The sequence below is a fragment of the Calliopsis andreniformis genome, unplaced genomic scaffold (genome assembly GCF_051401765.1).
Source record: "Calliopsis andreniformis isolate RMS-2024a unplaced genomic scaffold, iyCalAndr_principal scaffold0022, whole genome shotgun sequence".
Taxonomy (NCBI): Eukaryota; Metazoa; Arthropoda; class Insecta; order Hymenoptera; family Andrenidae; genus Calliopsis; species Calliopsis andreniformis.
Window position 1 is genome coordinate 10,578,250 of NW_027480432.1, and position 13,250 is coordinate 10,591,499.

At 30.7% G+C, this 13,250-nt stretch overlaps 1 protein-coding gene across 1 annotated transcript; it reads left to right on the forward strand.

The window, feature by feature from the left end:
- The first annotated feature begins 538 nt into the window (after positions 1–538).
- LOC143186718 (hydroxyacid-oxoacid transhydrogenase, mitochondrial) lies at positions 539–8,928 on the forward strand. The gene is made up of 8 exons (XM_076390438.1): positions 539–683; positions 1,509–1,617; positions 4,048–4,311; positions 4,851–5,083; positions 5,422–5,655; positions 6,102–6,264; positions 6,641–6,922; positions 8,783–8,928. The coding sequence occupies exons 1-8, from the start codon at positions 631–633 to the stop codon at positions 8,864–8,866; spliced, it is 1,422 nt and encodes a 473-aa protein (XP_076246553.1). The 5' UTR covers positions 539–630; the 3' UTR covers positions 8,867–8,928.
- Positions 8,929–13,250: the final 4,322 nt, after the last annotated feature.

The window sequence follows — 13,250 nt, forward strand, 5'->3', positions numbered from 1 at the left end:
AACAAAAGTTTCATTATTATGTCATTAATATTATCTTATTTTACTACTATATTATTGACCATATTTATTTGCTTTATATTATCATTAATATTTTACTTATCGTTGATGAAGAAAACAGAAACACTTGTTCATTAATAGTTGACGCATCATACGATAACAAAATGTTTTGGAGCAACTTAAACGAGTATAATTTTACTTAAAATTTAAAACTTTACACTCTTTCCACAGAAATTAAGCAATCTTTCATTATCCACGAATTATAATACGCGAGAAAAGATCAAGCAGAAGCGATATAAGTATACAATTGAAGACAATAGACGTTGATGTTAACTAGATGTTCATATTGTTATATTAATTAACAAGTCTGATTCATGTAAATATAGTGACGATAAAAATATTATATTGCTCGTACATGTCTTCTCTGAAAAATTTGTTAGTTGATGAACTACAAAATCGTTACGGCACTGGTTTGCATCTCATTGCGTGTGAACAGATAAGAGTGGAGGGGGTATTTGACTCAATCACTTGTCGGAGAACGGAGCATAAGGAACTCACGAAGAAAACTAAAGAGTGTTCAAAGAATAATTTTTGTTTGAATTAGTCACCTTTATCGTCATATTTTACTAGAAAATGCTTCCCAAAAGGCGTGTCGTAGAACTGCTGAGAGTGATTTCCTCCCAATCGTGAGTAAACATGTATCTGCTGATAACTGTCTTGTGTTGTCGTGACATTTCGAGCCTGTTTTAAGAAATGCTTTTACTAGACGCTGTCGTGAATTGTAATTAATTGATTCTGCATAGTGTCAATAACTACGTTATGCAATGGGTGACACAAAGTGCTGTGTTTTTAAATAATTGCTATCTGTGTATATCTAATACTTAATTGTATCTAGGAAACTGATATTTATCAATTTTATAGATTAAAAAACAAGTGGTCTAATGCTAATTTAACATACAAAGTCGTATATACAGAAAGGAAAAAACTTATTTAAAGTGTTACGTCGTTATTTTTTAATTTTCTAAGTTCATCTGTAGTTTAATAAATATATTAAAATATAATTATTTTATTTACGATATCGTACTTTTCCTATATATCTCTTCATGCATAAATTGTTTTGGAAAATATAGAAATATTATAATTAAAACTTTTTAAAGCTATTTGAATACCAAATTGGTTTCTTGTAGACTTATATAAAACAATAATTGTTTATAGTAATAAACGATTTTGAAGTATTTATAGTAGTAAAGTATTTACAATAAATACAATATTTGTATTTTCAATATTTGTAATAAAAGATTGTAGAAAAATATTTTCTTAAGATTTTTTAGAAACAATAAAAATTCAACTAAATATAAATAATTACCAGATATTATTTTTCGTGTAAATTCAAACAAAATAAAAAGTGTGAAGTATAGGTATATATTTGTTTGAAAAGTTTATATAAAATATTACATTTTAAGTTTCAAAATATTTTATACATTTTATACATAATAAATTATTGTTTATAGATGTAGATGTCCAGCACACGGAAATCCAGAAGGCACGAGTGTACATGACTTAAGAAAGGCTCGCAGTACAGTAGCAACTGCTACATCGTCAAAGGAATATGCTTTCGAGGTATGCACGTGTAAAACTAATAAAAAAAGTTTATAAATTACAAATTTTCGTTAAACCTTGTGCCAATTATGCCAGAGATAATGATTGTGAAATATATGAACTATCACGATCAATTTATTCAGAGAACGAATATTTGTGACCACTGTGTTTGCTGCCGCATAAAAATATTTGATAACGAATAAATCCATGCACAGAGTGTTTCCAGATTACTTGATCTGATTTTATTTGCAGGTTCCTTATCAGTAGAGTGCGGGTTTTTGTGCATTTTTAGAAATTTGAACTGTGTAGAAAATTACAGAATTTGTACGATATTCAATAGCATTAAAAATACGAAAAATAGAATGGAAGTTATAGTATTTGAAAAATGAAGCAAATGTTTGTTTAGATTCCATTTCTTTAACTAAGTATATAAAATTTTTAAATTACATAAAAATCTGCAGTCTACTAATTAGCAACAGTGATAAGACAAAATATTACAGATATTCAATGAGTCATACAAATTTTTGTTAAATATGGAAAAAATTAACTCAGTCAGATTTATTTCTTTTTTATAGAATATTTAATGTTTTCAAAAAATATATTCGACTCATTTAACTAACTTTATAAATTAAATCACATTGCAGTCGTTCTTCACATTACATATTCAAAAATATGTAACGATATATTTCTCAGAATTTTTTATTTAAACATAGCGTTATGTTTACAGACACTCTGTGATCAGTTTAGTTTAATTTTAAGCAATCCGTCTTATCGTATTCTTCTGCTACTTTATTATGAAACTGAGTCGCAAGGGTAAAAATGTTTAGTTTGACGTCCCCCAATTTGTTATTTTTCATAGTGAAAAAAGAATGTTCCGTTCGAAGAGGCAATCGCGTTTATTGCTGCCAGATGTGGGAATCCGAGTTTCTTTTAAATACCTTGTGTATTCATCCGTACTTTCAAAAATTCCACATCTGGCGGAATAAAATAATTTCGTGCTTTCTTCACGCGGAGTGTTTCTCTCTAATAACCATCGAGGGCCATGTTGCCCCGCAATCGGTGCCTTCGCCAGCTCATCCTCTTCGGACTCAGAGGGTTGATGCTGACTCGCGGGACAATACGGCCGTGAAAACATTCGAAAAATAAGCGCGTGGGCACGTTCCAGCCACGCTATTCCAGGGTTCGTTCTTCCTCCCCAATTTTCGCGGCCTTCGACCTGAAGGAGAGGTCTCCTCCACCTTCGTCGCGAGGAAATCAGGGCGGTTCCTTTGCCCCCGTCAGAGTGACTGGGAAGATCTTCCTTCTTTGGGTCAAAGGCCAATCAATGCCGATTTGTTTTCGTCGAACAAAATCGGTGACGCTTTTAAAGTCACGCGTTGTGGGGATGTAAGGGGATGAAGAACGGACTCTGAAAAAACAGAAGAAGATATATTCGAGTCTTGGATAAGAACGCAAGGAAGGAAGTCAGAGCCGTCTGAACTTCATATAGAGTCGTCGTACGGATTCACTGTTTTTCACTGTAACATTTCACTGTCGAAGTCCATCTGGAATTTGAAACAGCCACTCAAGGTTAATTTGGCGAGTGGCAAGACGAGTGTCGCGAGTAAAACGATTAACCGCGAACCGAACAAAGAAAATCCTATCGAGAAATTGTTACTATGTTCAATTTAAAAGCAAACATAGTAGCAAACGTCGTAAAAATATTCAAAAACGAAATAGAATAGAAGCAATTCCACAAAGCTGCCAGCCAAGAATAATAAATGATCGAGGGAAATGTACTATGCTATACTTAACTATACTATATCTGTATACTATATTATAACTATACTATAACTGCTACTTATAGTAATTGTCAATGTTGTCATATTTATATTACTAACGAAGGGTTAAATTTCTGACACCTTTGATCGAATAGTTTATGTACATATTTACGAAACCAAATCAAATCCAATTCAAAAAATTCATTTTATGGAGTTCGATAGTTACTCATAAAAGATATTTAGTTCTATGTATATACAGAGCATTTTAAAGTTATATGTCACGGCTATCAGAGCGGAATTCGACATCTCTAGGTCAGTAGAGATTTGTTTAATAAAGTTCTCGTAAAATTGACTCTAATCGAACACTTCTCTGTACTAATGTTCGAATACAAGAGCTTCTACTGTGTGTATGTACAGATTGAATCTATCACCATATGCAGATTTTGTTTAGTCCTATTGAATTGATTTTTATACAGGAGCTTATGTATACGCCAAAACACGCTTCGTCTAATACTGTTTAAGTTTGTCTAACGAAATTGTTTTCTATCTCTTACCCTCTAAGAGCTCTAGCCTGGCCCAGTTGCGTGAAACACCCTGTAGATTAACAAATGTATTAATCGACTAAGTATTTTGTTATGCCTGGAAAGTATAAAAGCAATACAGATGTAATTTTACATAAAGATGATTACAGATGGCTTGTTCCACGGTACGATATGGCATCGGTGTTACCAGAGAATTGGGTATGGACATGCAAAATTTCGGCTCAAAGAAAATATGTTTGATGACGGACCCGAATTTGGTAAATCTTCCACCAGTGAAAACTGCCATGGACAGCCTTGCTAAATATGGCGTCGACTTCGAGATTTATGATAAAGTACGCGTTGAGCCTACAGAAAAAAGTCTCCAGGATTCCATTGAATTTGCTAAACGTGGAAAGTTTGATGCTTTTATTGCGGTAAAACGATTTTTCTTCTAATTTCATTTAAAACAAATATTAGTATCTCATGTTACTACCAATCAGCCATTTTACTTTTTATCATTATATCATGTTTTAAACCCCAATATACCTTGAAATCTCACTGATATTTTGCAATTACTATCGAGTAAGTTACTGTCTTTGTTTCTTTCAAAGTCAGAAAATAAATTCAAGTAAATTCAACTTTAATATGTACGTGTAAAAACTTTTTGTTGCGACTCAAACAAAAAACCTTCATAGAGTGAAAGAAAAATAATAAATGACAACAGCTGTATAGTATCATCTTCCTAATACTTAATTTCTAATAATTGTTAGAGATTTCAATATCATGTACTTTTAAACACTTATAATTAACAAATGAAAATTCTACCCCAATTTCATTATTCTTAATTTTCGTCTCATTTTGACATCAACAAAGTCCAATAAAAAATTCAATTTTCTCCCACCCTGAAGTCAAATGCCCTTTATCCAACTGAAAAGTTAAGATTGTAAATATTTAATACAAAATTGTGCATTAGGTTGGCGGTGGTTCTGTAATGGACACCTGTAAAGCAGCGAATCTCTATAGCTCCGATCCGGAAGCTGACTTTTTGGATTACGTAAACGCACCCATTGGCAAAGGAAAACCAGTGTTAGTGCCATTGAAACCATTAATCGCGGTACCAACCACTTCAGGCACTGGTTCGGAAACTACAGGTGTTTCTATTTTCGATTATCGACCACTGAAAGCTAAGACTGGAATTGCTAATAGGTAAACCAGCATTCGTGAATTTATTTATGAGAAAGAAGATTGAAGTAAATGGTTTCCTCTATCTCATAGTGCATATAGACTCGTTCTTTTCCCACCTTCAGAAAAATTCAATTATTATGAATAAACATAATCGACAACTGAATGGAAGAATGCTCGTGTCACTTGAATTTTTATGAAGTGGGGAAAAACGAGTATTCGCTAGCTTGGTTTGGATACCCCATAATAGATATAACTATTACAATGAGTGTAATAGTGTTAACTATAATAGTAGTAACTACAACACAACAGTTTTCATGATTACCGAAACAAGATTTAAGAAATTAATAAACATGTAACAGGGCATTGAGGCCTACTTTGGGCATCATTGATCCACAACATACACTTTGCATGCCAGAGAGAGTCTGCGCTTATTCTGGCTTTGACGTGCTCTGCCACGCTCTCGAGTCTTTCACCGCCATACCATACACGGAAAGGACACCTTGTCCTTCAAATCCAATTTACAGACCAGCTTATCAAGGTAGCAATCCTGTAAGCGACGTGTGGTCAAAATATGCCCTTCAAATTATGCGTAAGTAAGTACGCATTGAAATTTAAATAATTCTTAAAATATTAACAATAAATCTAAAATTACCTATATGATTCTTATGTAACACTATTTTTTATTTATGTAACACTATCTTATGTAAAACTCATTTTTCTTCAATTGAATAATTAAATAAAAACAACAGGTGATTTTCGACACAAAAATTCAACAGTATTTTTCGATCAATCTAACATTTCCATATCAAAAATAAAGATAGCGTAAAAGACGAAATATCTATTTCATAGATTGAAATTTTATACTTTAATTAATTTTCATTATTGACAAGTCTGTAATATGTTTCTTAACAAAGTGTGTTCATTTTCGAAACAAAAATTTAAATGACCTTTTCGAGACAAAAAATTTACTTCATTAGATTCATCAATCACTATGTAGAATTTATAAATTCGGTAGCTACGTCTATTTTCTTCTTTATAGATACTTCAAAAGAGCAGTTTACAATCAGGATGACCTAGAAGCTAGAAGTCATATGCATCTCGCAAGTACTATGGCGGGTGTTGGATTTGGTAATGCTGGAGTACACTTGTGTCATGGACTTTCATATTCCATTAGTGGAAATGTTCGAACTTTCCAACCTGAGGTAAATTTCATTATTGCGGTCATTTCCAGGAATTTTCTAATTAGGTATCTCTGAACTAGTATCGTTCTAAGTTTCGTGTAAGAATATTCACATGTCTTTATCATATAACAAGATCTGAAAAAGTTCAGTTTGAAAAAGTAGGCCTCAATATTACCGCCAAAAGGACCCCGTCCCTCTCCTCTGTGACGTCAGTCCTTCTGTGACCCCAACCCCAGCGCTCCTGGGTTAGAACCAGCATACATTCACTATTATAAGTTTCTTTATTCTATTACTTTTTAACTTCTAATACTTTCCTTCCCATTTCTTATTAAGCAGCTGTAACGTGTAGCAAAAAAATAATAACTCTGATGGCAAACTATGTATAAAACGATTACAGAGTTACAGCAAGGACCATCCTATAGTGCCACATGGACTTTCAGTTGTAATATCAGCACCTGCTGTGTTCTCCTTCACTGGAAGAGCATGCCCTGAAAGGCACTTGGAAGCTGCAGAACTTCTTGGCGCCGATACGAACCGAGCAAAGAGAGAAGATGCTGGCAAAATATTAGCAGACATCGTGAAGGAATATATGCACGTGATGAAAATTGAAAATGGTTTGACCGAATTAGGATTTAAGAAAGAAGATATTCCTACTTTAGTCGAGGGTACATTGCCACAGGTAAGATTTATTGTTTCTTCTTAGAGTTGATAATTAGAAACTAGCTAATTATTATGTACAATTTGTGTGTGTACTGGCCACACTTTCGTTGCACAATTTTATCTAAAATAATGTTACATTTGTAACAAAATATTTTATGATTAACTAAAGAATACTACAAAAATAGTTAAAACGACCTTCGAAATCACTTCTGTTGAATGAGTTTCATTCATTAATTACCTCATTTTCTAATTTTCGCATATGAACTTTGAAATTAATATTAACTAGATTCTCAATTTAAGGACCTGCGTTTGTTTAAAAATTACAAAAAGGGCATATGAGTATTATGTACAAATGAAGAAATTTTAGTCGCATAAGGTAGAATGTAGAAACCAAACTATATTTTACCACAGAGTATATATTCATTTTCTTCTTAAATATTTTATTCGAGAAAGAATTTTTAAGAAATAACAATAACTAATTCAGTTAGAAAATTATTAGGTACTATATTATACTCGTCTATACGGGGTGTTCGACGACAGGTGTCAGATATTTTAAAGGGTGACTCTACATGCTAAGATAAGACGAAGATGAAGATAGACGAAATTGCGCTTCAAGCATCGTTTCCGAGCTATTAATCGTTGAGAAGACGCCTAAAATACGCGTAAAATGTGTCTAACTCGAAACATTCTACTGATGTCGCTGTGTCTGACCTGACTAATGCACGCTGGAAATAGAATAAGTTCCAAATCAGACATATTCCATGCAAATGTTAGATTAGACGTTCTTACAGTAATTAATAATTCGGAAAGGAAGTTCCAAATGCAATTTTGTCGACCTTGATTTTCATCCTATTTGCCATGCAGAATCACCTCATAATATTTCTGTCACCTGTTGTCGAACAACCAGTATGAATTGGTGGGTTGAAGAACAATACAAGTCCAACAACCACATTTTGAGATATTTCATTTTAACGTGTAATTCTATACTATTTACATATCTAGACCTGAGAAGTACAGTGTAAAATCAAACTGAGAAACAGTAGACTTAATACACTCTAGCTATGGAATCCAGATATTCTTTTGAGATCATGTCTGTAGTTGTAAGGCAAAACAACCTAGGTCATATTTTCAAAAAATTCGAATTGAGGCGTTAATTGACATCTAGAGTATAGAATTTATATTTTCAAAAAGAAGAAAGGGCCTTGAAAGAATGTTTTCAGCTAAAAATAAGGGTTCAAGAAAACAAATCCATAAGACAGTATTAAAGTTGGAAACAATAATAAAAAGAAGAATTATATGACAGGACGTTTTGTCATATAATCACAGGTATTTGAAATTGGCTAATTTTAGACTGGTACTGTTCTTCCGCTCATCCATTTGTATACATATCTGTGGTTGTAAGGCAAATCGACCTAACTCACATGTTTTTGTTTTCGAGATATTGGTGGTTAAAATTTTTCGGTGAAAACATTTTTTTAATACTTTTTCTTCTTTCTGTAAATATAAATTCTATATTTTAGATACCCATTAAGGTTTTAACTCGAATTTTTTCAATATGTGACATGAATTATTTTGCCTTACAATGTATAACAGATAAATGAGAAAAAGTGTTAACTGTATGTTATAATAGTGATTTATTGGTCACCATACATGAATTATTACAATTAACTAAATTCGTCGTTTAACATCGCATATACATTCATACCTACGACGAATTCACAATTGTGATAGTAACGATATTCTTCCGAATACATTTCCGCGGCTAACATTTTCTAATTACACAACATATATTCACGTTTTATAATTACAAAACATTCCAACTTAATATTATCAACATAATGCTCTCACTAATTCATTTTTCGTATATTATATTTTACAGCATCGTATCACGAAACTAGCACCTAGAGAGCAATCAAGAGAAGACCTCGCGCAGCTATTCGAAAATTCATTTACAATTTATTAAGAAGAAGATTTCATTATCGTGTTGAATCGAAGAAAGAAGACTAATAAAATCTATTTTTTATTATTTTATTTCTCACCTTGTATTTACCACCTTCCATCGATTTCGCGAATAAACATTCTAATAAATCTCTTTACAGCTCCGAAATAACGAAGAACATTCAAGAAAAGCGTTTCGTAAAATTATTAATCTATAAATTAATAAACTGAGAAGTACAAATAAAATGAGACACAAGGAACAAACATTACAAGATATATATAGTTACTTCAATGTAATTAAAAATTTTGTGCGAGCACGAACGTGTAGTTTACAATCATTATGAAGTCACTTCACCATCGGAATGTCCTTGGAAAGAGCGCTCATCGTTGAGACAACGATGACAAGGTCACCCGAGGCTCAGTGACCTTTGTTCCGCCATTAATGTAATCATCAATGAGCTGTCATGTCTCTATTAATATAGCATAAACCTTAAGAACATTTTTTCTAAAACAAAATGAATTAATCGCCTACGCCAAACACATCGCATATATTTTTACTAAATGTTAAAATTGAAAGCTTTGAATGTGACCATTTTCTTAAATCGAAAACCGAGTGTCAGCTGCAGATCTTAACTTGTATCTGAAGCAGTCAGATTGTATCACGCGAATCTAAATATAGATCTAATGAATCCCCGAAGATGCTTGTCACGAAATACATATTTTCGAAAACCGTCGATTTTATTTACAAACGCAAATCCTATACCATTTCCATTGCACGATTGTAACGAGAACATGAAATATATGTTAATTTTCCTGTACTTATTTCACGATTCAATTATCGGGAAATTTCGTATAAATACTTTGACGAATATCCTGCATAAAATTCATTATCGATTTCTCTTCCTTCCAAAATCTAGAGATACAAATATCGATACAGTAACTGTGTCGATGCCATGTCATTGAAATGTTCAAATATCATTTACGTGATGCTGTAGGTACGATTTTATTAAATATACGATGTATATTTGAAAGAAATCAATGTTCATTTTGCGCGATTTATATTCGTATGAAAACGATATTTAAGTTTCAAATGATATGAATTGACACGTTGAAGTCGTATACATTATTTAATATCTTTCATTTCGGAACGAAGGTCGATTTTAATTGGATTTTCCTTTAATTGATATTTCCAAAGTATTTATACTAATTAATTATGTGTATGATACGAATGAATCGAATTTTAGTTCATTAATATAAATATCATTTTTCCTTTCTTCCTTTTCCTTACGTATTTACTTACATCTTCTATTCTTATCAAAATTGACTTTTTAAAATCATCGACCGGACCGTTAAAAACGCCATTTATTTCATACCAAAACGAGAGACGAATAAAATGTTGTTAGAGAAATTCGTTCCTCTTGATTAATATTCTTACTAAACATTGCGTTTTGTTGAAAAATATACATTTTCGAGCCAATTCGTTTGAAAAATTATACTGGAATACAGAAACATATGTAAAATAAATTAATTAAGTTTTATTAACTGATTTTCAATTCTGTAATTAAGATATAAAGTTACCTGTAACTTTTATTAACATTTTAGCCATGTGTAGAAGACCATCCAAATTCTTTAAAAATTACCATGTGTTTTAGTTTTAAGTGAAAGAATCGTCAGTTTTGCTTCGAATCCCATCAAAATTTTTCTCAGCTTTAAAATAAGACATTTTGTTGCTGAAAGTATAATAGCAGCTTTATAAAAGTTCCTCAAACGATGGAGACAAATTGACATGCTAGTAATTACAGAAATGATCTAATTGTAAGTCAAAAATGTAAAGAAACTGAATTTATCACTTATTTTATATTTATGTATAATATAAATCGAAGTACTACCGAGTAAATAATAAATTCTACTTTCTTTAACTTTTGTCTCGAAGCACTTTCATAATTACCGATACGAATTTAATAAAATTATTTAATCAAATGTGTTAATTTAATCACTGTTATATTTGTTTGAAGAAAAACGAACTCACCGAATGGATAGCCATTTAATTAGCTTTTCGGTTTCCATCTCGAACTGACTTCCTTCATGGCAAATGGGAAACTGGCAACGAAATACAGGCTTAGTACAATTAATCGTATTCCTGGGCAATGTTTACGTTTGACTCTCAATATCACGATATTCTGTATTTCACCGTAGTTGTAGGAATCTATATTTAGAAAAAATAATAATATACTTACGATAATCACAAAGCCAGATAACATAAAATTTAAACTCACGTGAAACCACGTTCTATGAATTAAATCAGGATAGTTTAATGAAGCTATTTAGATCTAAAATAAATATACAATTATTAAACTTACTATAGAATTTTCAAAATAACCTATATTATATTTTAATTGCAAATAAACGAAAAAGTATTGCTTGTACAATATGTTTTGCATTCGCAAGAATATTACTTATATTTGAGAAACAGTACATTCTTTCTTATAAGATATTTATGAAATAGTTATTTTAATTATACATATGTGTTTATAGTAAAATATTATAATTACGAAAATGTTGCTTATATTTAAAAAGAATAATTTGGCATAAAAAGAAGCTCAACAAATATTTTAGATGATAATATACGGAATTCTAAATCAATACATTTAAAAATACTGTCGTGATCAATAATTAAAACTAGTTACTGTAACTTATTTATTTAAGAACACGTATTAATTATTTATAATAATACCTATGGAAATATTTTAAATAATAGTAAATGTTAACTGTAGGTATAACTATACGTATCAAATGAATTAAAATTTAATTTAATAATACTGAAGAAATTATACAAATTATTCTATATTCATTGTTTTAATTAGATAATGCTAGAAATAGAAATGTACAACAAATCAATGATCTTATTTTTCAAAAAATTGTTCTTAATAAGTATAGATACTTATTCGCAGGATGATTTAACGGAAGAAATACAATAATTTCAAGTAAACAAATAGATAAAGAAATTATTGAGAAGAATGTAATGAAGCTAAATTTTTAAGAAATAATTGTTAATACTCCTACTATCTTATATTTGTTACAAACATTTTGGAATACATGCATTGAATTAGATATTAAATAAAACTGTTTCTTATTCAAATTCTTAATGCTTCTTTTCCTCTCTTCGTTAAAATAATTTCTTGTCTGTGCCATATACAACATAAATCAATATAATAAATTTATTATAATTACCGAAGTATAAGTTTATAAATAATAAATATATAACATATGTATTGTAATTTTATAAATACGACCAATACAGATGTAGTCGAAATATTAGATAACGCTCAATTAAAAGAATGTTCAATCTATACAATGAATCCCAGTTCAATCTTGAGTTCATTTCAAGAACAGAGTATACTTTAAGTCATAGTATGGTCAATAGTTTTTTAATCTAATAGAAGACATATGTAATTTAAGTTTATTTGCTGTTATTAAATTTAATTTTTTATGTAAAGAAACATAGATAGTTGCTCTTCAAAAAACAAAGAAGTAGAAGAATCCTCGCAGAAGAACGAAGTTAAAATTGAAATCCGCTGTAGTCAGTTAACGTCGTTAACGAGGAGAGTTGTATATTAAATTATACTACAAACATATTTCTTCAATTCTTGGCTGCAGTTTGGAATCGATGATGGCTGGCATTCAGGGTTTGCATTATTTCTATTTCAGACCACGACCAGATGCACCGATCGAAATCGACCCCCCTCCCATTCAAATCTGCAGTCTTTTACTCGTATCTCTTGCGCCTTGTCAAAACTAATAATAAAAGAAATAAAAATATAGAAAGAATACCTTTTTTGGCTTTTACATTTAATAGAAAAGAAATATAGGCTTCCAAATTATACAATGTTTGTCTATAATGCGTAAACGATTAATTATTATATAATTTATTCATGACATTACAAAATTGAGCTGTTCATAAAACATACAACATATGTTATAAAGTTGAATTTTTCTTGATATGTTATTTTTATTTTAATTGGAGATAATATGAATTTCCCTTAAATTTATTTTCTTCTTTGTTCCCTTTCTTCTTTCTTCCTCCTTTCACAACGCATATCGAATTATTTTTAAAAATTAATAGCTTTATAATTTGTATGTATTTTCGTTTAAATTGAAATTTTACCTCTTTACATTTTGAAAATCAGTTATAATTACTGGGTACATATTAATGATTACGATACAATGATTAGAGATGTTGAACTTTAAGAAACCTTCATGATATAGACTATCCTAAAATTCAGTTTCGCGAACAAATTCGCACTGTTGACTTTTAGGTATTTGAATTATTAAAGTGATGAAACACAAAATTCGGAAATATCCATAAGTAACATTATTAATATTTTAGTCAACAATTTCAATTTGATGTT

Excerpts from the sequence above, each read along its gene's own strand:
- LOC143186718 (XM_076390438.1), top strand. The coding sequence starts at position 631 with ATGCTTCCCAAAAGGCGTGTCGTAGAACTGCTGAGAGTGATTTCCTCC. Across the intron at positions 5,084-5,421 it reads AAGACTGGAATTGCTAATAG|GGCATTGAGGCCTACTTTGG; the intron begins GTAAACCAGCAT and ends AACATGTAACAG. Across the intron at positions 6,265-6,640 it reads TTCGAACTTTCCAACCTGAG|AGTTACAGCAAGGACCATCC; the intron begins GTAAATTTCATT and ends AAACGATTACAG.